Raw genomic sequence first — 27,455 nt, 5'->3', positions numbered from 1 at the left:
CAATGCCGGAAAAAACTAATGCACGCAACAAAAGATTTCAAATTGTTATGAGAGTCTCAATGCAATTCGATCCCAAACAATTAAATCCAAAAAATTGAAGACAGTAGTAACATATTCGTGGAAATTCAGTTGTGTTAAAAGTTTGGTTATAGTGATTCTATAAATTATTGAGTGAACAGGTATGCAACATGCAACATTTAAAAAAAGCAAAAAAAAGCACTGGTTAATTATAAAACATCAACTAATTGATTCGTTTTGCCTAGCTATTTTTTTGAAAAAACTTCTTAATTGAGTGTTTTTGAGAGAGTTCATAGAGTAGCGCGCTTTCAAGCAAATAAATGGCGGCTTATGCATCAAAAACCATAATTTTTTCTGTTTTTGATAACTGGCGGTGACAAAAAGATGGAGAAATTTGTTTGACGTTGATCACTTTCGGATAACATTTACAATCTTTTCGAAATCAAAAATTAAGATTGAAGAAAAAAAGATACAGTTATGTGGTTCAGCAATTTTTTCGAAAGGTTCTCAGCAATTGGAGTTTAGATTTTGGCGTCAACTTGGCTTTGGATTTTTGAATGATCGTTAAAATGTTACAGTTTTTCGAATAATAATTTGTTCAAAATGGAATCAAACTGAAATTGTCAGATCAATCAGAAACCAGGAAAGACTCAAGAAAATTTTCTGAAAATTACCATCTTACCATCTCAAACCTGTAGCAAAACCTTTAACCTATCTTTATACGTGGGATATCTAATCCTTATCTTGAAACTTAGGTTGGTGACCACATGCTGTATTCCCTATCTTGAAACATGGGAGTCACCACCCAACCCCCATTCACACTCTTCTACTACTATTATAACAAAGCTTATTCATCATTGAGCAAATTTTTTACTCACCAGCACTAATTCAGTGTTCAAAAATTGCGCTTTTTTGATGAACAAAGTGATATATGAAAGAACACTGAAAGATTTCTCACAAACTCTTGAAACTTATTTATTAATTATAAAAAGATAAAGCCAACTATCCTCACTCTTCTACTCCCTATAATGATATTCCGATTCTCGAACAAAACGGAGTTTGTATGCTTAGGGTTACGAATTTTTTTCAGTCTATTATGGTGAACAAAACACTAGTTTTTACCAGGAAATGCCCCATTGAAGATATTGAATATCAAAAGTTAAATCTAAAAAGATTTTTACCTCCATTTGCAAACTACAGAGAGTTTTGAAAAATCAATTTGGCTATGCTCTGAAATAAATTATGCGCTTTGTGAATCTTTTTTTTTCATGCTGAAAGCGTAACGGAAATTATGAATGTGTGGCAGTTTGTTCGGCATTTTAAAATCGTTCGAAACTGAATTGAGGCCGCCAAATTGTTCATAATATTTTCATAGGACTCAAATTGTTAAGTCTGACCTTTAATTCTTTAGTCTATTTATTGGAGTATGGAACAGTTGGAACAATTTGTGTTTTGCCCTCATATACGAGCAGTCCTGTTTTGAACTTTTTTTTTCTTACCGTGGGAGTGCCTAAGTTTGAATTTAATAAAAGGATCACGTGTAACTATAGCATACGGTAAAAACCTTTACTTGATGTTTTTAAAGTTCAATGCAATAAAATATGCAGGTTTTTTTGAAAAAAAACTATTTAGTGAAAATGAGGCTAATGACACTGATTTTGAGGCTGAATGATTATCAATAATATCAATAACTTACTAGCCGTATAAGGCAACTTAAATCAAAAGTAGTCAGTCCTCTGGGTGGCCCTGATCCTTACTTGTCTGCAGTATTATGAATTCAATCAACGATGCTATCCATTCTATGGTGTCGTGGCCAAAATATCTGGTGTTGATCGAAGTGCATTCATACTTCAATTTGATTATTTATCGTTCCAAATAATTTGTGATTGCGGTTAGTGATTTGTATACTTTTAAGCTAAACATTCTTATCTGGAATGAAATGAGATTGCAGGTTTTGCTTACGGCTACCTTATCCAAAAAGAAAACAAAATAGGGATAAGTTCCTTAAATCCATTACCACATGGCGCAGCCAGCAAAGGAGAAAGCCCTCATCGGCACAAGTCCGTTCTAGGAACGTCCATCACAGGCTCCCACAGTGAAATGGGGGAAATTGGCGCAGCAAAGAACTCGAAGACCTACTACAAAAAAAAACACTAACGGACACTGGTATGTCCAGAAAATTCTATCAAGGAACCGGAGCGCACAAATCCAACCAGTAACCTACTAGAGAGCAAAAACTTCGGAACTTCGTGTTGGCGAAGAAATGGGAAAATGAAAAACAAGGAATGAAGGCCATATCTTTCCAGAAAGTATGGAAAAAACTATTGAAACAGTATGGAAGGTGGAATTATCCGAACAGAGAGTAACGATCAGGAATCGATGAGAAATGTTGGAGGTTAATTTTCAATCATAGTGCAAGGTGCTATTCGATGCTATCACGTTAGTAATCACGTTGTAATCACAACAAACAAACGAAAAGCTAATCCGGCAAAACTTTTCTTGCTACTTCACGAGACCTAGCACAGGTATGCACTTTAGGCACAACGGAAGACGGATTGCTAAGGGATTTTTAATTTTAAGCCTCGTCAACAGATATATTCAAAAATATTTATTGAATGAGATACTAGATCCGGCACAATGCTTGGATTTGGCGATCAATCTGGAAGCACGAGAACGAAACAGGACAAAAAAGTTATGAAAAAAATGGACGAAGTTACAGGATTGTTGAGAGATAGCGTTCGTTGAAATTTAAATAAAGTCATAATCAAATACAAATGGTTGACAAATTGTCATACAGAGGCAGCGTTCAGAGGAAACAAACCCCTGCGAAGAATGCGGCTTGCAGTTGTCAGCAAACACCAAAGTGTCTTATTCGGCAGTGAGAAAATCCTGAAGTGACTGAGGGTAGAATAAGTAATTCGCCCGATTAGTCAATCTCAGAAATTCCAAGACAACAAAAAGACTTTCTAAAAGAGACCAGGGTAAACTTCATCAACACAGACAGGTTAGATTCGGATGCTGACGACGTAGCCTTCCACATCAACTACCAAGACAACAAAAAAACTTTCTAAAATGGTTCGGGTAAACTACATCGACACAGACAGGTTAGATTTGGATGCTGACGACGTAGTCTTCCACATCAACTAGCAAGTCAACAAAAAGACTTTCTAAAACGGTTTGGGTAAACTACATCGACACAGACAGGTTAGATTCGGATGCAGACGACGTAGCCTTCCACATCAACTACCAAGATACATGGGCAAACCTACATTTGTATAACGACTCATTTTCCAAAGACAGCATCTAATGCAATGTAATCAAAGTGACGAACAACGATGAATGGGAGCAACAACCGAGTAGCTGGTTGAAGGTCACAAGATTCATATCAAAATAGTAGAATTGGTATTGATATTTTTAGCGGATAACGACAGCGCTGCCATGATTGTTTCCAAATGAATGGCCACAAAAAATTTGTAACCTGCAACAAAACTTAGTAGGATCCAGACTAAAAGCCAATGGCTGCCAAAAAATAGAATCACGGAGCGATACAAAAGTATGAAACTCTAGTTACAGACCTACAATCAGCCCGTTGGCGTGTCAAAGGCGACTACATTCAGGTTACTGACAACAGACTCAAACCGATACTGGGCCGAATTAACTTCGATTGCGGATGACGCAAGAAAGGTATGGCAGCAGGATCACATCTAACGGCACGATAATGGAACAAAAAAGTAAGGTCTATCCATATTGCCGGAGAATTCAATGGAATCCAATTTGCAGGAGATTTCCCGGTTCGATCTAAGTTCTATCGAAACTTTACGGCTGCGCATCAGAAGAGTAGTTCCAGACAGTGTACTATGGGCTAATCTACATGCCATCCATCTTCTCATGATTACGAGGTACAACTGCTTTCTCGATGGAATCCTCAAGGTAACCAACAAGACAGAACAGAGCATATTTTGACGTTCTGAATTCAAAAAACTGTTCCGTTGAAGGCCAAAGAAATGTAAAAAATGCCAACTTTCAACAGATGATAGTAAATGATAGTAAAACAGAACCAATAGCAATCGACACACCACAAAAATGCCAGCAACTTTGGTCATTTATGAAGTTCTCGCGAAGGAAGCATCAGATACTTTAGCGCTTTGTCCCTGCTGGAGACCGACAAAAAAATTAATTGGCTAGACCACACACGAACTGAAAACGAAAACACAAAAATCGTGTTTTAAAACCACTTCGAGCAAAATAAGGTTTTGAGGATTGTCTCCGATGCGTTGCATGACAAATTTGGTTGCGCAAAGAAATAAAAACCGTATACGGTTGGAATTTAATTTATTAATCATCGATATTTAAACTTATCTACGCAAAGAAAAATCAGCTAACAAATTAGAATTACTCAGCGTTGATTATTCAATAGAACGTTTTTATTACTATCTACCTTGAAAAAAGTTTACTGTGATTACCGATGGTGGAGCCCTACTGAGTATTCTTACATCACACCGGTCAAAGAAAACCTATCAATCCAGACAAACGAGATGGATAGGTAGTTACTTCATTGTGATTTTGAGCTTGATTTAGAATAGAGTTTGTAGATTAACTACCTAGAAATTCAATACAAAAAACGCCAAAGCCATCAAAATTTATGAAGAATTCGTAATACCTAAACTTGAATTAAATACCAACAGCATACGCGCAGCAAAAAACAAGGGAAACATGCTCAACAGAAAATTCCTGAAGAATCAGAAAAATTTAGAACACTCGCGATCTCGCACGTAAATATTCAATGCAACTAGAACATACTGGGAACGCACGCACACGCTTTATCAAGTAGGAATACTTCTAAACGCAAAATTCGGCAGCATACATTGATAAGAACAGCAGCATGATTCAAACAGCAAAAAAAAGACAATCAAAATTGTCAAAAACTATCTCTCCTAACAAGTGGCAGTCATGAAGCATAGAAACAGGATCGATAAGCAGTATACCCGGAGAAAGCAAAAAAACATGCCGTTAAGGATACAAACAGATAATCCGACAGTCAACCTGATTGTTGAATATGACAGCGACAATCCAATAAAATCGGACAAAAACGAAAACGTGGACTGGCATGTTCTGCTGATACCATCCGACACTGAATCGGAAACACCGGGAAAAATAATCCCAATCGACAATCTGGAAACATAAATATCAGGATTGGATTAGAGACAGGATTGCATTAGAAGACGTCAGAAGACGTGAGTAGATGTAAGAAGATATGCAACTACTACAACTAGCAATGGAAGAACTACCACTTGGAAGAGGGAATCGTATATGTGGACTAAAAAGTATTTATTAAATCAGTTCTAGGAGATTGCTTTGTCGACGACTTCCACGCTACTCACCACGCTAAACACCGGGAAAAATAATCCCAATCGACAATCTGGAAACATAAATATCAGGATTGGATTAGAGACAGGATTGCATTAGAAGACGTCAGAAGACGTGAGTAGATGTAAGAAGATATGCAACTACTACAACTAGCAATGGAAGAACTACCACTTGGAAGAAGGAATCGTATATGTGGACTAAAAAGTATTTATTAAATCAGTTCTAGGAGATTGCTTTGTCGACGACTTCCACGCTACTCACCGCTTTCAAAAAGGGGAAAACCGACTTGCAAGCGGACGTGGTTGGGTAACAAACATAGATCCCTCATTAACAAAGCCAAAAAAACCCTGGAATTCCGAGGAAATCGAGAAGTTCCACAATTAGTAAGAACCTCATGCTTTTTTAATTTTGATTGAAACCTCTGAAAAATTAAATGAACCAAACGAGGAAATCCAAATAGATTTCGACGGACAGATACATAACGGAAGTGTATAAAAAGTAGTTATACTTCTAGTTACAGATCGCTTCTCAAAATTTGCTACGGCTAAAATCTTCAAACACTCTAACGCAAGAAACGCTCGGAAGTTTTTACAAGAGTTATAAGAAACTCCGCTCGCTATTCGAGACGACCAAGCATCTGTGTTTAACAGAAACGGCGATAACTGATTACTGCGAGAACAATAACATTACCCCAGCAAACAATCACTTTAGTATAGGGTTGGTGGAACGGTTAACAACAATTGTTATTATGTAGGCAGGAAGACAGAAAAAAAACATTCATGCTTAATCACACATTGTAAGAATAAATTGCCCTTAAGGGGTGATCCTTTTTTTAATTGAAGAGATTACGTGTAATCATGGCAAATGGTAAAAAACTTACTCGATATTATAAATGGTCAGTGCAATAACTGATGCAGTCTTTTTTCAGAAGAAACGATTTACTGAAAATGAGGGGAAGTAAAAATAATAGGGTTGGTGGAACGGTTGAGAACAATTGTTATTATGTAGGCAGGAAGACAGAAAAAAATCTTTCATGCTTAATCACACATTGTAAGAATAAATTGCCCCTAAGGGGTGATCCATTTTTTTAAATGAAGAGATCACGTGTAATCATGGCAAATGGTAAAAACCTTACTCGATATTATAAATGGTCAGTGCAATAACTGATGCAGTCTTTTTTTCAGAAGAAACGATTTACTGAAAATGAGAGGAATTAAAAATTATTTTGAGTCTTAACGATTATCAAAATTATCAATACCTCACTAGCTGTATAAGGCATCTTTTATCATAATAGTCAATCCTTTGGCTGGATGGCTCTGATTCGTACATCTCTGGATCTCTGATTCGCTCTGAAGTACCATGAGTTCAATCAACGGTTCTGTTCAATCTAAGGTGTCAAGGCCAAATAAGCTAGTATTTAACGATGTGCATTCACACATCATTTTGATTTTTTGTCGTTCGACCTAGATTGTGAATGCGGTTAGAGATTTGTATGTTCTAAAATTAATTTTTCATTACTGGATTGAATTTAGGTTACAGGTTGTGCTTCTGGTTACTTTAGCAAGGGAGCGAACCCTAATCGGCACAAACGCGCTCCACGAACGTCCGTAACAGGGTCCCCCACTGAGATCTGAGAAATTGAAAGAGCAGAGTACAATGGCAGTTGTCACTAAAAGGAACATGGATCTCAAAGACCGACTACAGAGAAAACTAACAGATCTGGTACGCCCAGAAAAACCTATCAAGTATTCGGTGCGCGCAAATCCAACCCAGTATTCTACTAAAGAGCGGGAATTTTGAAACTTCGTCTTGCCGACAAAATAGGAAGTGGAAACCAGTGAATGAAGGTCACAGGGATCAAAATTAGCAAGACCCCCTTGGCTATAGTAGACGGAGGAGCCAAATTCCATATCTTTCTCTCACTCGGAGAGGAATTATGGAGAAAACTACCAAAAAAGTCTGGGAATATGGAATTAACCGAACAGAGAGCAACAACCATGAGTCGATGGGAATTGTTGGACGTTACTTTTCAGTCCCAGGCATGTGGCATTCGATGTTATCACGCTTAATACTCACGTTGTAATCACGACAAACAAATGAGAAGAAAACCAGGCGAAACTCTTCATGCTACTTCAAGAGGCATAGCACAGGTATGCACTTTAGGCACAACGGATGACCGATTGCTTTGGTTAATGAAGGAGACACTAGATACGACCAATGCTTAGCACTGACGAAAAACTGGAAAAACGAGAAACAAGCAGGACTAAAAAATACATGACAAAATGATGTATTGCTGAAAGGTTTTACACGAAAGTCGAGATTTTGAAAGTAAACGAAATCATAATCAAAGACAAGTTGTTAACAAACCGTCATCCAGAGGCTGCGCATCAAAAAAATCCAGACAAGGTACTATGGCCTAAACGACATGCCAGCCATCTTCTAACACACTCTCAGGATAACGAGGTACATACTGTTTTCTAGGCGACATCCTCATGGTAACCAAATATACAAATCAGAACACATTTTGACAGTCAAAATGTCTAGTACGACTGGATTCGGAAAAATTTTTCCGTTAAAGGCCAAAAGAATGCAAAAACTTTCTGTTTTAAAAAATATCTCGATCGATGGTAAAATAGAAACGATAGCAATCGTATCCACACCAAAAAATTGTGAGAAACTTCGTTCGTATATGAGAGCCATACAATATTTTGTAAAGTTTTTGCTAAGGATGGCTCAAGATACTATAGCGCTTCGTTTTCTTGCTCAAGAGTGACGAAAACTTTCTTTGGTTAGGTTACACACGAACTGAAAACGAAAGTTGCACAAATCGTGTTACAAAACTACTTCGAGCAAATTAAAATTACCAGGATTGTCTGAGATGCATTGCATGACGGCCTTGGTTGCGCAAGGAAACAAAACACCGTTTCCAGTTGAAATGCATTTCATTAATCATCCCGATAATCTAACAAAAAAAATCTGTTGACAAATTAGAAAGTTTTTCTTAATACCTATCTTGAAAAAATTTACTGTGGTTAATGATGGTGGAGCCTTATTGAATATTCTTACAGGAAACGGGTAGAATAATATTTTTGCAGACTCACAAGATGGATAAACAGGTCAATTCGTTTTGATTTTGAGCTTGATTTTAAATAGGTTTTGTAGATTATCTGTCTAGAGATTCATTTCAAAAAAGTCTAAGCCAGCAAAAATTATGATGAAATTATTGTAGCTCATTTTGAATTAATTACCAACGGCATACGCAAAAAAAACTAGGGAAATATGCTCATAGTAATATTCTTGAACATTCAGTATTCTAGAACATTTGCGAACTCGCAAGTGATGTATCAATGCAAGGAGAACATACTGGTAATGTAAGCACACGCTTTTTCTGGTATCGATATTTCTAAACTCGAAACTCGGCAAAATACATTGATAGGAGTTGGAGTGGCAGCAACTTTCAAACATGAAACATAGATAATCAAAACTGTCGAAAAACGATCTCACTTAACAATTGGAGGTCATGAATCATAGAGACAGGATAGAGAAAAGACCGAGAAGAGGTATACCCGGAGAAAGCAAAAAAAACCATGCCGTTAAGGATACAAACAGATAATTTGACAGTCATCCTGATTGCCGAGTATGACAGCGACAATCCAATAAAACTGAACAAAAACGAAAACAGGGACTAGTTTGTTCTGCTGATACCATCCGACTCTGAATCGGAAGCACAAGAGGAAGTCACCCAAACCGACAATTTAGAAATAACAGTTTCAACCGGAACTGACAAAACAGGCACCGAATATTGAGAGAACAGCGGGACTGCATTTTGGCAGAAGACGAGCATACATGTAAGATGATGTGCAACTACTACCACTAGCATTGGAGGAACTATCACTTGGAAAAGGGAATAATATAAGTGGAGTAGAAAATGTCTATACAATAAATTCTTAGAAATTGATGTGTCGACGTCTTGCACGCTACTCACCCCGGTCAAAAAAATGGGAAAAAATCAATTTCGAAGCGGATATGGTTGCCTCAATCCCTCATTAACAAAGCCGGGGAATGCAATTCCTGAAACACGAAGAAGCCCAGGAGTTCCACGATAGGTAAAAACCTCATTCTTGAATTTAAAAACTGATTGGAAATCTCTAAAAAAGTGGATCAACCAAACGAAGGAATCCATATAGATTTTGACGGACCGATACATAAGGAAATTGGAAAATTAGCTACAGATCGCTTCTCAAAATTTTATACGGTTAAAGTTTCCAACCATGCTAACGCCAGAAACGCTTTAAAGTTTTTACAACAAGAGTGATAAGTAACTCCGCGCGCTATTCGAAACGACCAAGCCTTTTTGTGTAACATGGGAGGCAATAACCGAACCCTGCGAGCACAATAACATCGACCTACTTGTTGCTTCAGCAAACAACCACTTTATTATAGGGTTGGTGGAACGGTTCACAATACTTGTTATTATGCATGAAGGAAGACATATAAGAATTCTTCAAATCTAATCACCCATTTTACAAAATATTTGCCTCCATTAGAACAGAAAAAACACAGGAATATTGGGCTAAAACCTCCCCCACTCCTCCCCCCCGCCTCCATCTAAAACCTCCCTACCCCATCCTTGACCACCAGAACCAACATCCCTCTCCCCACACCTGAACAAAAACCAAGTCCCGCCCCCCGCTGGAACAAACCCCATCTGAACCGCAAACACCTTACCAATCCTCACCCCACCACTTGAACGGCCCGCCTAACAGGTTTAAGAAACATTGTTAATGCGCTAATTGTGAATCCGCTAAAGATTTGTTTTTTCTTTAACAAAATTTTCTATCCTGAGATGAGTTTCGAGTACTGTTTTTGCTTACGGTTAAACTTATCCTGCAATCATGTTAAAAAAGTGAATCGCAGTCTATATCCTAGAGTTCGGGTATCTAGGATAAAGTCCATAAATCCCTCGCCACACAATGATTCATCACTGACACCTTGCCGAGTTAAATTGTAAAAACACCCGCATCTAAGAAAAATGGAAACAAGGTGTTGGATTTTTGTGGTCTAAAATGTTATCAATATGATCGACTCGCATGTTTCTCTCGGACAACAAAAAGGAACGGAAAGTCAATTATAATCCATTGTTTATAATCAAATTTAAAGTTAATTAAAATCCGTTTAAAATCGATTAAAAGCTTTTCGTTCCACCTTAAATTCGCCAAATTTTGGCAGAATGTTTGCATTTATCAAAAAAGCTTGCGAAAAAATTGCAAAATGATTGTAGGGACTACTCGATTTCTAAACCTAAAGCATCGCAGATTGCTAATAGATTCCGTTAACTTCTTCCCACTGGGGTTTGTCCTTTTACCCCCTTGTAAACCTCCCACCGAACCAGAACCGCCCTTCCCCACATCTGACTACCAGAACCACCGCCTCCCTAACTTGAACCCTCCCCCATCCCTCAATAAAGTCAACCCTGTCTGAACCACAATCCTCCAAACCAATCCCCACGCGACTTGAACCACCCGTCCCAACTTGAAACCATCCTGGGTATGGGAAAGAGGTTTTTTTTCCGGTGGGAGAGTGAGTTCAGGTGGCCTCGTGTTTGTGTGTGTGGGTCACGTTTCAGAAATATGTTGAAATGAAGAGAATTGCGAAATTGAGTAACTTGAAAGCAGTAAAAAAAACAAAAGTTGCGCAGAAAAAGTTGAAATGGACCAACAAGTAACCAATTTTTAAAACGTGGAAAACGTGTTGTATGACTGAAATTCGCGTCTCAAAAAAGTGGAAAAAACCGGTTATTTGGAGTTTCATAGTTTTTATCTATGAAGTGAAAATTAATCGATTATAATTGATTTGCAATAGATTTTAATACTTTTCAAATAATAGAAAATAATTGTTTTTTATTTGATACTAAATGATTATTTTTCACTTTTTAGGGACACTGAAGAAAAACTTAAACTTGATCATTATTTATTGATGGAACTCCAGTACGGCAGCGGCACTAATCAGAGCTTGGTAATCGATTCCAATTTACGCAAATATCCCGCTTAAGATCTGAGTTGGTAGTGAGTAGTTTGCAAAACCCGGACCAGCACAGTTTATCCAAGTGAGACAAATCGCGCTTTTTTCTCGTCGCTTAGTTTTTTTGATACAAACTTGCAAATTTAAAAAAGAAGAACAAAAAGTTTGTTATTTTAATTCCTGTTATACTTACATTATCATTTGAGAGTTCTTTTGCAGTATTGATTTGGCAGCTTTGAATTTTCAGGAACAGAACAACTGGCTTTTCTTTTCAATGTTTCTAGTTGAAGTTCTCAGCTTTCCATTTTTCGTAAACTCGTTTTGATACTTATGTTTTTTTGCTGCTTTGAAACGACTTCTCTCTCAGTTAGAAAAACTAAGACCCACAAAAACATGTGAAAACGGACGAAGTCAAACCATCAAATGGTTTCAAGGCTGTTTGCAAAATATGTCAGGCATATGTCGAATCTTTATCAGTTATTGACTGGCATTACTTGTGGGGTTGCCTTTTCAACAAATCATATTCAAGATTCCAAACATTTTTCAGAAAACTTTTTGGGTGCATAAAACATGCAGTGTAGAAAAGGAACAAAAAGCAATTTTGAAAATAAAATTTGCAGTACTATTTCTTGCACTAAAAGTCTGCCGAACTTTATAGTGCGATGCGCAAATCAAAAATCGATGTTATTAATGTGACTGACTCGAATAACTTTTTTGAAGATCCATCGAGCACTTACGATCGTCTCAAATTAGCATTGACTATGGTGTTCACCTAATCGATTTTTGCGTTAATTATTTCTTACATTTATGAAAATTAGACATTTGTTTTCAGTGAAAGAATGGGTTTTGATAAATGCATGAAAGAGGGCGAAAATCTAGAGCAAAAGGATGTCGAGAACAAATCTCCAGCCTTGGTTGAAAAATGGTTAGATAAAAGCTATGACGCATATTGCAATGCAGCTTTGGCGGCTATGAGTCGTACACAGAAAGAGAAAGCCCTTGCGTGCATACAGAGGTCACTAGAAAGAAAACGGGTCTTTTACGCTGACAACCCGAGGAGGTGCAGCGACATAAACGGGGTGAAACTAAGGAACATATCGAAAATGTTTTACTGGATGAGCTATCTGCAACTGGTTTCCGATGAAAGAGTTTCGGATTTTGAACATTTATCGGACAAGATTGATTTGTTGGTGGACGACTTCGAGGCGGCAGCTCCTGAATTGAGCAGGGACTCAATTCTTTCTGCTATGGCTGAAGGTAAGCTGAAATTATTTTCCAGAAAAGCAAAAAATGGTTCGCAACTATCACAGATGGTAGCAATCAACTTGATATAAACATGAAAAAAGAAAAATTAAGGAACAATTATTTCAAAAAACGGTCTCCAATTTTATTTTGGCGAAGTACGGTTGATTTAAGCAGGAATTGCTCAATCAAATTCAGGGTAAAATTGTAGTAAAACTTAACTGAGAGTTCATGTTTGAAGTAGAAATTAATTGTTAATTAAAATGAGATGACTTTTAATATAGAATCCAAATTAATACAAACATTTTTGTTTTAATTCCCATGAGATATACAAAAAAATGTCGGCGTTATGTCAAAGGTCTGACCAATCTGGAGTGAATTTTAAATATAACGCTGGCCTCCAACAGCAAAACCTGTCCCAATTCAATTATTTAAAATAAACAGCAAAATTTGTCCTAATTCAATTGTTTAAAAACATAAATTGAAGTTAATTAGTTCACATAATATGGAAATGAAATAGCCAAAAAAATTTCATTACAAGACTGAAGACTTTAACTTAACAGTAAATAATTTAAAAGCTAATATAAGACTAAGTTTGTACAAAGAACAAAAAATAAAAAGTTGACAGCACAGCCTAAAATCCATGTTTTGATGTAAGCACATTCTTTAAACTTATTATTCATAGTAAACCGTATAACATGACAACTCGGCCAGCTACTTTTTCCGTCAACTAACTTCATGTGAAAGCTTACGAACATTACACCGAAAGGCAGATATGAATTTTTGTTCTAGGAACCCACAACTCATCAGTTGCTGTGAAAGGCCTAATTTTCTTCAAGAAAGCAAAATTTTTCTTCAACAGTGGCGTTGTCTACGGCGAAAAAAACGATATAAAACTGGCGAAATACAATTTTGAGGAGATTCAGCGCCCTGTCGAGGAGTTTCATAAAGTCTTCAATGATGCTCAGAAAGTTTCCTCTGTTTCATCCAAAGACCGGGAGCAGCTTGATGAAATTAAAGAGGAGGTCAGAATCTTAGAAGACGAGACGCTCACTGAGATGACTCAAGTCATTGGACGTTTGTCGCTTGCCGCTGCAAACGAGAAGCACGAAGAGGTCATGAAAAATCAAGAGACTCTAGATTTTGACTTGGTGTACTACGTGTATGATTTGTACCACCATGCTTTGTCACAAGTCCGTGATAAAGATGTTGAACTGGAGTCAGAAATTTTGAGCAGAATGGGGACCTATCAATTAAAGGTACTCAAAATGTCCAACAGTAGAAACAAGGCAAAAGAGTACTTCAAAATGTGCATCGAACTGGCGTTATCATTGCATCCCAAAAATGTTACTACCGAAAATTGGTACAAAGAAGCTGAGGATAACTTGCGCGACCTCCAAAAAGATGTCCTGAAAAGTGAGCATGAAAAAGACAGCGAGGAAAAAAAGAAGTATGCAAAAGAATTATTGGAGGTTTCAGAGTTCCTCGATTATTGTAGGTCAACTGCCTGTTACCAACTGAAGAGAGAAGTTCTAGCAATCATTACGAAGTATCCACCGAAAGTGAAGGGATTTAACGCGGAGAAGTTTGAGGCATTGGATGAGCAAGACTCTAAAAAAGTAAGTTGAAAACGTAAATAATAAAACGTTGAATCGCTGCTTAAAGACCGTTTTTATCACTCACAAAGGTTGAATTTGAGATTTTCAAGAACCAAACGTACATTTACTACCTTTATTTTTTGTCTTGTAAGTCAGGCAAGAATAGTTAGTGGAACTGAGAAATAATTGATGTTAGTTTATTTCTGATATAATAACGGAATAATTTTTAACCCAGAACAGCTTTTTTTCCTAATTATATATAATCATCAAAATCAAGGGTCATTTATTTATCTTAGCGTAATGACAATTTAATTGAAACAAATAAGTATTATGGGGATACCTTAAATGGAATTTTTGAACATGAGGCGTGAAAAACTTGGCAAACAAAAATTGGTTCAGCGGGTAATTTGACCTAAAAAAGATTTTGATCTATAGTTTATTATGACTTTTCCTTACAAAACTGGAGTATGCTAAAAAAAGAAAAAAAATGAACTTTTTGAGAAATCATTATTGCTTGCGTCGTAATCAATTACGACGTTTCTTGAAATTTTCTTGAAGTAAACAAGACTGCTCGTACATCAGGGCAAAGGCCTGAAGGTTCTGACTGCCCCTTATTCATAAAGAATAATTTTTGGGAAAAAAACATTGAAAACCTGTAAATTTGGACAAAAGCAAAGTGTAAAATTTGGAGTCGTTAGAAATTTATGTGATCAATTAGCTAGCCTCAATTCTCTTTGGAACGATTTTGTTGTGCGCGATAAAATGTCACGCATAAATAACTCGGTTACGCTCTCAGCAACATGAATATTTTTTTTTCAAAGCGCACATAATTTCGTCCAGAACATGGCAAATTTGGCAATTTCCAAACCACCAGAACTTTACAAAAACAATCGGAGGTAAAATAGCTTTCTTCATTTGAACTCAAGAAGTCGATTTCTTCAATGGGCTATAAAAAGTTTTAATTGAAAACTATTATTTCGATCGGCGGCAATTGACCGAATAAAAAAACACACCGAGCATAAATATTCCGTTTTCTTCGAAAGTCGGATTAACAATTTCATCGCATCTCTGAAGTAAGCGTATATAAATAACCAAGACTACCAGTTTGCCAAGGGCAAACTCTGATTGTTGAATGTTTAAAATGCCCCTTAACTCTCCCCGAAAGGAACTATGACATTTGGAGTGCAAAAATGTCAAATTTTTAGACTAAGTTTTCATTCGTTCACGGAATTATTACAAAAGTTTAGTTTGCTTTGATTTAATTGGAAAACATTATGATAGCGGGACAATTCGCCAGGCATAAATAAGTTGAATTTAAGCCAGATGTAGCTTTTTCATAGAGTAATTTCAGATAAAGCACACCGTCTCTTCGTCAAGCTATCTTATTTTCCGCCGGATAGATTCGTGCAACTTCTTAGTCTAATACCAATCTCAATCTTGCTATTATATATCCTAGTCTCAATAGATCTAGTGCATACTGGTATTGGTGAGTTAGGTTTATGGAACTTGTCCAAAGGAGAACAACTGTCTTCTAAGATTTATTCAAATTGTTCTGGTGCTGAAACTACAAGAAGTTTCAACACTACAAATAATTGTCAGTCTTATTCATGGAATAAGATTGATTAGTTAGTAATATTTTATAGGATTCATTTTATCAATAATATAATTTGTTGTAAATACTAGTTTAGAACTGGTTCCACCCATCCGGGGTTCAGAATATTTTTAGTTTATGAATTTTCTTTTGTAGTGAGGAACGGTGAGTTTCCTTTTGAGTGGTTAGAGCAGTGACTTCGTGATGGAAGGAGAGATGTAGTTGTTTTTGTAGAGAAAAGAAGGTTAGTTGTTCGTGTTTCAGAAGTGTGTCTCATTTGATCGCGGGTCGACTTGAGTGATTAGGTCAAGATTCTAGATCGACACAACGATGTGTCAATTTCTTTAAACTTAGGGTGATACTACATGCAACATCAAGTTTGACCTTTCTGTGTGAAGTGGCAGTGACTAGGATTGGTATCGAGTTGGCCATCGATCTTTTCAATGGTTTCAAAAGCTGCGATGTTAAATCCATACTTTAAATCCTGCGTGGGTTGTGACTACGGCAACGAACCAATAGATTTGCCATTCCAAACTTGAAATGTCATCGAGTTTTCAGGTCTCTTGCTGATCGTTCGGTGTGCTCTGAGATATCTTTTACATTGCATTTTTATATCTACATCTTGTTATTGAGATCGATTTTAGTTAGGATTTTCTATTAGATATTTTCCCAAAAGCGTCGTTCACTTAGATCAACTCTCGTCAAAAATAGAGTGTGGGTCATGAGGCTGGTTGTAGCGCGGTGGTTTAGACAGGCTATAGAGCATGCTCAGGACGTCCTACTGAGTGGTGAGGTCAGTGAGGGAGTATAATTTTACCGTCTCGTTGGTCAGAGTCTCCTATTGTGTTCAACTTTTTGATCTAATCTGTGTCTTTCTCTCAAAAGTAGATTATTGTGAATTTGGGTTCTTCTTTTGACATTTTTTTGTTTTATTTGGTTTCAATAACACTTGAAAGTAGGTTTCAGAACAATAATTTTTTCAGTTTTAATCTAGATTTTAACCGTTTTGGGTACCATGGGACTTTCTTATACTTGCTGTTGGTTTTGTGGCGGTAGGCTGCGTTAGTTAGTTTAATCTTACTCATATAAATCCTTCCAACCAGGTTAAAGGAAAATTAAAACGCGTTAAAACAAGTTTAAAATGTTATCAGTGAGATTTAAAATTTGAAAATCGTTTTTAAAACATTTCTACGAGGGCGAGTTGTGCGAGTTTGGTGGAATGAGTGTGAATTTTGGGTAAGTCAAGAGGTCATTTAAAGTTTACAAAAGAAAATCACAAAAAAAGTACCTTAATTTCAAATTTATTTATTTTGTTTTTTTTTCCTTGAGCTTTTAATTTGGTTTCTGTTCCTTTAGCTGAATGACTGATGAAACTCAAACAGAAGTGAGAGATACATAAAGAATAGTAAGTGTTTTGCTTTAATTGTTATTTAAATAATTATATTCATACTTACAAAGGTCCTTCATCAGGGAAAAACTCATAGGGTAAGTTAATTCGAATTGTGTCTGAAATTACAATTAGTATCGCAAGCATGCTGATTATGTTTTTAGTTTGAGCAGAGGCCATAGAAACTCCAGAAGCAGAGCCAGAGAATCTTTACTTCTTTGGTTTGTAGTCAGAACTCAAGATTTGTGTTCCGAATTGAGTTAAAATTTTATGATTGAAATTAGTGCTGTGATGAATATATTCTAGTATGGTGACTTCAATGGGCTATATATATATGTTGGAGAATACTTAGTGGGGGATCCTCATCAATGGATCAATGGGGCAGGAATTGGTTAGTTGGCAGAATACAAACGTCTTTCTAACGTGATCATAATTACAGAGGATGTCGTGGAAATTAGTTGACTTTATGCACTAAATGAAGTTTAAGAAAACTGGTGAAGTATATTTTGAATTTATGAACAAAAATCGATGTTGTGGATTACGTGTTGCTATGTTAGTTGTGTAGTGTTATTGTATAAACATATAATACTGTATGTGTGTGTTATTTTTGTTCGTAACATGATTTCATGATAGCAGTGTAGTTCGCTTTCCTTGGTTGTAAGGAAGTGTAATGTAACTAAAAACAATTAAATTTGTTAAAGTATGATTCGTATGCTTTGGTGTTTGTTAATGCGGTAGCAAAAAAATTATCGAAGTTTACTTAGTACTATCTATGTGAAAGACATGCGAAGAAAAATTGATTAGTGGAAAAGAGGTGAGGTCTGAAAAAGAAATACGGGAGGATTGGCGTTGGAAGTTAGATGGATAGGAAAGGGAACAATGGACGGATCCACTCTGTCAGCTCATTGTGTGCCAAAAATGGTTGTTTTGAGAGCAAGAATTTTTTGTGTGTCGTTGTTCTACACTTTGCTGACATGTGTAGTCGATGTTTGACTACTGGTGTGCGCTATAAGATACTGGGATTCAAGATAAGCTATTACCATGAGAGGTATGTTCCGTGATTGCTAGTGTTTCTATAATTTCTTGGGACTAAAGACTAATCGTGATTATGTTGTAGACTGGATAAAGGAGGTGGTGCTGTAGGAGTTGAAATTATATTGTGTTGTGGATTGTCATATGCATTTGGTGTAGTAGATAGTTTGTTTTGTGGTTTTCGCTAACTTGAGCGTCAAGGAGAATTTTCTTAATTGAAAATGAAAACATTCCAAAAATCCTGCAAAAAACTGTGTGCTTCTTTTGCGTGTTTATTTACTTGTGTATGTATTGCACGAGTGTTTTAGATACCTTTTGAAACGGAGAAGAGAAATCCAAAAAAATGGCGTATAAAAATCTCAGTTTTTCTAATATACAGTAGGACCATTCTAGAAAAACTAGGAGTTAATTTTTAGATAGACAAAACTGAAGATAATAATTGGAGAAAAATTTTGTGGTCGGCATTTTTCACCGTTAAGATATATGTAATCTCTAATACTTTTAAAGTATCCGCTGTAACCTTGTGTCTAAATATCTGAGAAGACTGCTGTTCCAGCGAGTTTTTGTAACTTTTGGTCAATTGACTGTCTTTGTATTGTTTTCATTTTTGTGAGAAGTTTTTGTGATTGTTGTGTTCTAATGTGGTGTTGTATATCTGATCTAGAACAAATACGATAATAGTTCTGAGTCTATGTTAGGGTTGCGAGGTATAGCGCGAATGCTTCCGAGTGAACATTTCTTTAATGGTGGAATTAGTGCAGCGTATAAGCTAAGATGATAATAATTTTTTTTCGTTTGTGTTAAGCTGTGCTACATTGTGACTCAAATTCATGTGACGCAGCTGTATCCCAAAAATGTGTGCGTCGTGACAGTGTATCTACAAAATATAAACTTATTTTAATAGAGTATAGGTAATCGTTTGTAACATTTCTTATCTTCAAAAACATATAGTGGTTCAACTTTTCTAGTGCATCTATAATACGAAAGGATCATTACTTCGTAATCAATGGAGTTAGATCTATTGCCGGATAATAAATATACTGCTTGGGTCTTTTAATGAAGCTAAAGCGAGTGATTGTAGTATTTGTAATTGTTGTTATTCACATAGGTGATGGAGTGTTTCTAGTTTAGAGAATGACCTTTCTTTTAAAATTTTACTTTTTGTATAATCTAATTTCATGTCGAGGTGAGTATCGAAGTGGATTGCGCCAAAATAGGTGTTATTTATCGCTGAGAGTTCTTGTAATCGTGTACTATCTAAATATTCTCGGCGATTTTTTTAGCCAGGATTTTCTGTGTTTCTAGAAATGTTACTGTGATATAAGGTTTTTCATCATTGCGGTTTTGATATGGGTGTGCTGCGTTAAAAATTAGTTTTCCTGTTTTCATGTCGAAATTTTTTTTTCAAGGATTTTTGAATGTTGTTTTTTTAAAATTGGTTTTAGATATTCACAAGCTACTTCTGTTTCAGGGTAAACTTGAAAATTTGTTAATTTGTTTTCACTACAGTTGATATACTTATAATTTTGCTATTGGATCCAATTCTATCAGGGGTGACTTTCTCAAAAGGAGTCGAGTCAAAAAAAAGTTTGGTGAAATTTTGTCAATCTTGCGTGGATTTTAGCAACATCAAATGTGGTACATGTGTCTGCAGGGAACCAAACAAGGGTTGCCTGCGTTCGATTGGTAGATTTGCAATATCCTTGATCATTTCTACTATGTAAGCGTATTCATTGAAACAGTATAGTATCGTCTCTTATGTCACCTGTTAATTGTATTGGACTCTCTCTTGTAGAATTTTCCCACCGAAAAACATTGTTTGATGGTAGCCTCTTATTTTTGTGTCAGCTATAAAATTCAAGGGATTATTGAATCCAATGTGATTCCAACTTATTGATTCCAAAGTTTTCGTATTCTTCAAGAATTTTTGAATATTGTATTTTGAAAATTGGTTTTAGAGCTTTACAAGCTACTTCTGTTTCAGGGTTAATTTGAAAACGTGTTAATTTCATTACAATACCGTTAATATTGTTATAATTTTGCTTATTGAGTCTAAACCTTTCAAGGGTGACTTTCTCAAAAGGAATTGAGTAAAAAAAAAGTTGGTGAAACTTAATCATCCTAGCGTGGATTTTAGCAACATAAAATGTGGTACATGTGTCTGCAGGGACATGTACCACATTTCAGTAGGGCCCAATTATAGAGTCCACAGTACCACATTTCAGTAATGCCCAATTATAAAGTCCATTTTTTGTCATGTAAATCATAAATTATACGTCCGTGTACACCGTGGTACGGATATTGATCGTCTAACTTAATATGACCTTGGTTCTAATTTTGCTTGATGCGGAGAGTCTGGTAAGACTTGAAAAATTCCTAGTTTATGATTTGTGCCTTTCTTTGTGGTTATCTTTATTAGTTGTAATTCATTTTTGCAATCTTCAGGATTAAGATGCAAATGTCTTTTTATATAACTTTGGTAACAAGATTCGTGATCGAGCCTATTTTTATTTCACTTTGAGACTTTGAACAATTTTTCTTAATTTCTGAGAAATTTGCTGTAAATATACATCCTGTTAGATTTGTAGATCGTGCTTTTGAGTAAAGTGTTGCTACTATATTTGTTGTTTCTATGTCTTTTGGTTTGGATTTACACTGTTTTATTTGAATAATTGCGTTTTTCTGCAGTGTTTTTTGTTGGTTTGCTTCTCAAACATTATGTGTTTCAGGAATTCTTGTGGCCCTGTTCGAAGGGAAGGATTTTGATGATATGTGGATTCTAAAATTACGAGGGGAAAAGGGGTTTTAAGGAAGGAAACTATTAAAGTACACTTTTGCATGATAATCCTGAAAAGAGGATGTAGCAATTTATGTAGCCTATTGTCTTCTTTGTATACCTGTCGTATTTGTTGATAAGTTCTGTTTGGTATATGGAAGGGGGCAATGAATGAGCTGTTATTTTTGGTGGAGATAATGGTAGTGGGCGATGAACTAAATTGTTTAGTTTTACTTTTATCTCGAGTTTAATGGTTAAATGATTGTGAGTAAGGCTTTGAATATTATGCTTTTGTATATCTTTGTGGATGTCGTGTCAGTATTTTTTAATAAGTTTAGTGCCCAATTATGATGTCCATAACCATCAAAAGATTGACTAAAAAGGGGAGGGGTGCTAAAAATGTAATCGAATCTCATCATAAAAGTACATTAGTGCCCAAAAGTTCTCGATATCGATTGTCTAATTTTGTAAGGAAATTTAGAGATAACGTTGTGGTTGGTGTTTGACCTGTTATTGTTGAAATGATAGGGTTTCTGGCAATGATAAGTAAGTGTCTGGTGAAATACCTATGTGTTCGTTGACTAAAATTGATTCGCCTCGGTAGAATGCGTGTGTCATCCAATGTGGGAGACGTTGTGTTGAAGTGGGGGGATTGAAACGATTTTCACGAATTTGTTCGGAGGTCAGTGTTGACCCTTAATAGTCCGATGAAAAATTTCGGAAATTTTCTTGGGAAATTGCCTGTAGTGATGGGGGTACTTCGGATTGTGTTAGTAGAAAGATTCAAAGGGGTCGAAGATGGTGATGAAGGTATAATAAATTTGCTGTAAATATACATCCTGTTAGATTTGTAGATCGTGCTTTTGAGTAAAGTGTTGCTACTATATTTGTTGTTTCTATGTCTTTTGGTTTGGATTTACACTGTTTTATTTGAATAATTGCGTTTTTCTGCAGTGTTTTTTGTTGGTTTGCTTCTCAAACATTATGTGTTTCAGGAATTCTTGTGGCCCTGTTCGAAGGGAAGGATTTTGATGATATGTGGATTCTAAAATTACGAGGGGAAAAGGGGTTTTAAGGAAGGAAACTATTAAAGTACACTTTTGCATGATAATCCTGAAAAGAGGATGTAGCAATTTATGTAGCCTATTGTCTTCTTTGTATACCTGTCGTATTTGTTGATAAGTTCTGTTTGGTATATGGAAGGGGGCAATGAATGAGCTGTTATTTTTGGTGGAGATAATGGTAGTGGGCGATGAACTAAATTGTTTAGTTTTACTTTTATCTCGAGTTTAATGGTTAAATGATTGTGAGTAAGGCTTTGAATATTATGCTTTTGTATATCTTTGTGGATGTCGTGTCAGTATTTTTTAATAAGTTTAGTGCCCAATTATGATGTCCATAACCATCAAAAGATTGACTAAAAAGGGGAGGGGTGCTAAAAATGTAATCGAATCTCATCATAAAAGTACATTAGTGCCCAAAAGTTCTCGATATCGATTGTCTAATTTTGTAAGGAAATTTAGAGATAACGTTGTGGTTGGTGTTTGACCTGTTATTGTTGAAATGATAGGGTTTCTGGCAATGATAAGTAAGTGTCTGGTGAAATACCTATGTGTTCGTTGACTAAAATTGATTCGCCTCGGTAGAATGCGTGTGTCATCCAATGTGGGAGACGTTGTGTTGAAGTGGGGGGATTGAAACGATTTTCACGAATTTGTTCGGAGGTCAGTGTTGACCCTTAATAGTCCGATGAAAAATTTCGGAAATTTTCTTGGGAAATTGCCTGTAGTGATGGGGGTACTTCGGATTGTGTTAGTAGAAAGATTCAAAGGGGTCGAAGATGGTGATGAAGGTATAATAAAAACAAACTTTAGATATTACAAGTTTTCGATTTCTTTGAGGATGAATAATTTGTTTGTAGATGTTAGATTTTGATTTTGGATTGGTTGTCTAGTTGCGTTAAGATCTGGTTGAAGTGAGGGGAGGATGTTATATGCTGGTTAGTATTGTCGTCCACATAGGCTTGCTTGGCGAATAGCTGCTATTAAAGGTTCGGATCATGCTGCGTGTCGTTCTGCAAATGTATAGGGATTTTTTGCAAATGAAATTATTTGGATTGAGTTGTTTGAATAGATGATAGTGCTGTTGGGAGGTCTTGAGATGTAGTAGTTGGTGGTATTGTTTAGTGGGTTGTTGATTTGCAGTTTTGGATGTGTTTGATATATATGTTCCTTTATAAAATTAAACCTCTCTTTTTTATGTTTATTGTATTCATCTAAAGAAATGGTTAGAAGAAAGGCTGTTAATGCGAACGGAATACTTGCCTTTTTTTATTCATTTGCAAATTGTGAGAAATTAGGGAGACAGAAAAGCGAGAAAAATTATTAAAAAAACGAAAAAATTAATCTTGTTAATAAATGTCGTAGCATTTGAAGAGTTGTGAAATTTCCTTTCTGAGAGTATGGCCAATGATTTTTGCCCAATTGTGGTAGGTTTTTTAAGAGAGTAGAAAATTATGAATATCCTGCAAAAAATAAAAAAAGAAGGATTGTTATTTCAAGAGTGTCGATGATGAAAAAATATGGAAAAGTGCCGCAAAAATTGAAAAATGTGTTGAAATGAATATTCAATATATTTTGAACTGAAATTGAGAGAAGCATTTGAAAAAAGATTTGTTTCGTCGAAGTATTTTTTAGTTTTTTTTGGGTTGGAAGTAAAGTGTGGTTGGCTGTTCATTGATTGTTGACAAGTGGGTTTTATATGGAGAGTTTTGGTGAAGTAAAATCCGAGGTTTGGTAATGAACTTCGTAGTGTTGTTTTTCTTTATTAGACGTTTAGAAATTTTTTGGGCGGTATCATGTCTGTAGGCTAAATGATCATGTCGAACTCGGTCTTCGTGCTTATTTGATTTTTCTCTTTTGGGGAAAAGTGCGGTATAAGTTGAGAGAATTTTGTTGATTTTTGTACTGAGTGACAGGAGAGGGCTGTAGCTTTTGTTATAGGTAATTTTTATAAGGGTATCGCTTATTTTCGACCTGGAGGTCTTCTAGCTATATTTTTATACTTATTTGAAGTTAGAAGTTTGTCGGCTAATGATAATGGTGTTGAAATGGGGTGATGTTTGAATCTATTTTAATTGGCTGAAATTGAACTAGTTAGTTCAGAATTGAGAGTTAAAGAATCTTCGAGAACATATTTCACAGTAGATTAAATATGCCTCAATTAATCAGGGGAGATTCTGAAATTTTTTTTCTTCATTAATTCAAATTATGGGATAAAATTTTCATAATCTTTCCTTGGACGGTTTCCGACACACGTTGATTGGCGTTGCTGTGATTTTTCTTTTGTTTCTGGTACTGAAGTTTTTCTTTTAGCTTACAATTATTTCTTCGTTTTTCTGTTACTCGTTATTCAGAATTTTTGGTGCTTTCTTTCTGAGTATTTTCAAGGATTTTTTCTATGCCTATCGGGTAAAATTAATGGTTGATTGAAATTTTTCGTTTTTTGCTGTTGTTATTTTCTGCGGCATTTTCAACTAAATTTAGTCCTGTAAAGGAGTTTAATTGTGTTAATTCGCAAAGGGCGTGCGTACAATTTTTGATAATATGGTAAGAGATTGTTTCTTTGATGATTGTTTTCTTTTTTATTGGGGTCAATAAAATTATATGTAACGCCTGGGGGTTTTTCAATTAATTGAAATTGTCATTTTTGGATACTTTTTAAGTTTTTAAATATTCGTTTCTAGTTTACAAAATTTGGGAACAAGGCACTTGTTTTTATGTTTATTTAGGATGCTGCTGTAAAACGTGAAATTAATTGGGTTTGAACATTTGGTTTTTGTAATTGTTTTTTAGTAATTTTTTGATAAATTTCGTTATGTTAGTAATCTCGGTTTAAAATCTCTTTGTATGTGTTTCAGAGGCTATTTCTGAGTATTGTGGGTGTTGAAAATGATCTTCATCATGTGTATGAAGTGATAAATTGTAGCAATTTGAACATTTTGAAGAATGACAAAAACTTGTGCAATTTTTGAGGAGTTTGCTGTGAACATTATGTCGTGCAATTTTCGAGGAGTTTGTTGTGAACATTATGTCGTATGTTGAAATTTTAGGAGTTGATGGTATTTGAGAATTATATGCTAATGGTAATAAATTTACTTCGGTTGAGCATTCGGTTTATTTTCTATCACTTCCATCTATAATACATCGGAGATAGTCTTGTAACGAACGATTCATGCCTTCTACTAAGCCATTTGTCCCTGGGGCAAGAGATGTTCGGTGCTTATGTGTGATGTTATGATTTTATAAAGACGACATAACGTTACGATTTCTGTGACAAAGACTTCTGAAAATGCAATTTGTCCCAACCAGTGTTCGTAAAGCGTTGTTTAGGCATATTTAGCAATAAAATGAGGTACAGGGTTGAGTGCTACATAACAAGTAAATGCATCAAAAATTACCATTATATACGAAGTTATTTCTGAAGAACGTGATATAGTCCCTTTTGCGTCAATTTTTTTTTCGAGTTTGAAATAGAGATTTTGTTCGTTGCAGTCTTGTTTTTCTGCTGGTTGTTTCTGGTGGGAAAATGGCTTAGTTATTTGACATGTTGGAAAATAAAATTTTTGATTAAAACTTGAATATGTTTTTTCTGAACCTGCATGTCTTTTCGTATGTAGGGAATTTAAACTATGAAATGCGATTGTAACCAGGCTTAAAGATATGAAGTGTACTTTTGTTTCTGGAATATGATATTTCAAAATATCAGAGTTTTCGGTGATTGTTGTATTGTTTACGATTCGAAAATATCTAAGAAGTGTTTTTTTTGCGGTTTCAGCTTTCACTGTTTTTTTCTCCATTTATGCCAAGGTTTAAAATGTCTAATGACGGGGTATTGGTTTTGGTAGTTTCGTAATAATTCCAGTGACAGTTTTTCTGTGATTGAAAGAAACATATTTTAATTTCGTTTTTCGAGATAGGTATATTATCTAGGGTTTTTTGCAAAATAAAAATTCTAATAATTGCATATTTTGAATTAAGGTGAGGAGGTCCTAACAGGTTTATGCTATCTGTTGAGTTTTCCTTTTCTATTAAAGGGAAAAAAACATTCCTATGTATCTGTTGTTTAGATGTTTTTGTTGTGTAATGTTTTTGATCCATGATGAGTATGGTATTTGTTTAATTGAGTGTTTTACTAACAAATCTACTTTATAGTGGTAATTTTGACCATCGAGATTTAGTGGAAAAGAGTTTCAAATTGTTTCTCTCTGTAGTCTCAGGGTGGTTTTTCATGCGTACTTGAATTCTAGTCGTGGTGATGTTTCGTCTTTTGCAAGGAAGAATTTTATGTCTTGTAGTAATTCTATGGTTGTTTTTCCTAACAGTAATTCAGGTTGTGTTTTTCGAATACGTGTATCTGGCAAAACATTATTTTTTCTGCTGTCCAAACTACATGTAGGTTTGCAATTTATTCTGGGTGAGTTGAAATCTACAAACTCTATATTTGGGATTTGGTTTTTTTTTTCGTAAGAAAAAATTATTGGTTTTCGGTGTGCGAATAGAACTGTTGGAAGTTTTTATCCAAGGATTAAAAATTAATATTCTGTGAGTACATATATTATGCCTATATGTTCTCTCATAAGTGTAGAGAGTCTCAGTTCCGCCTGTGCAAAAAGTCTTGAAGTTGCTGATATAAGGCTCATTTTGTTTGTACCTTTATGTTATTGGAAGAGTGATGCGACAATTCGAAAGTTTGAGGCGTCACACATGGCTAGAGTGTTGATATGATTCTGGAATTATGTTTGAATTTTGTTCTGTGAAATGAAGTTTTTTTTATGTTGTATAAAGTAATGTAGTTCATTTCGGAAGCTGTCAATCAAATGTCCACTCTCGGTGCTAGACTAATTGATTAGCAGGTGTTTGTCCGTGGAACAGTCTGTCACCCTTGGATACTTTTCTCAACCACTCTCTATGCTAACTTTGTAAGATTAAGTTGACTATCTCTTATATTGGAATTAACAATTAGACGACTATCCTTTTACCCTTTTCAACAGGGCGCAGCCAGCAGTCTCAGGTGGGGGAAAGAATCCACTGGGCATCACGGAATTCTGGCCAGCGAAATGCACGGAACCGCCAATGATGTGGGAATTTTGGATTAACAGATTCCAATGGGGAATAGTGGCTAAGCACGCAATAAACCCGAAGAACTATTAGTACGCCACGACTCTCACAGCCGCCCAAGTTACTGCTTTGCCCAAGGAAGTAGACGGAAAAAATCGACTGGAATCGGAACAAGTACTAATTTCAAATCTGTATTTGTGCCTGGGGGAAAAAAGGGCAGGATGAACTTCACAAAAGACGACCGCATCTGGATCTCTCGACCATTCGTTACCCACGAATGATGGACGCACTGGAACCGGAATTT

The 27,455-nt window shown here is 35.7% G+C and overlaps 1 protein-coding gene across 1 annotated transcript; it reads left to right on the top strand.

Annotated features, from left to right (window-relative positions):
* The first annotated feature begins 12,242 nt into the window (after nt 1-12,242).
* On the top strand, nt 12,243-27,189 carry LOC134856135 (uncharacterized). The gene is made up of 3 exons (XM_063872498.1): nt 12,243-12,663; nt 13,441-14,267; nt 27,085-27,189. The coding sequence occupies exons 1-3, from the start codon at nt 12,246-12,248 to the stop codon at nt 27,187-27,189; spliced, it is 1,350 nt and encodes a 449-aa protein (XP_063728568.1). The 5' UTR covers nt 12,243-12,245.
* Nucleotides 27,190-27,455: the final 266 nt, after the last annotated feature.

The sequence above is a fragment of the Symsagittifera roscoffensis genome, unplaced genomic scaffold, assembly GCF_963678635.1.
Source record: "Symsagittifera roscoffensis unplaced genomic scaffold, txSymRosc1.1 SCAFFOLD_329, whole genome shotgun sequence".
NCBI classification, from domain to species: domain Eukaryota; kingdom Metazoa; phylum Xenacoelomorpha; order Acoela; family Convolutidae; genus Symsagittifera; species Symsagittifera roscoffensis.
This window is presented reverse-complemented; position numbering and strand designations above follow the sequence as displayed.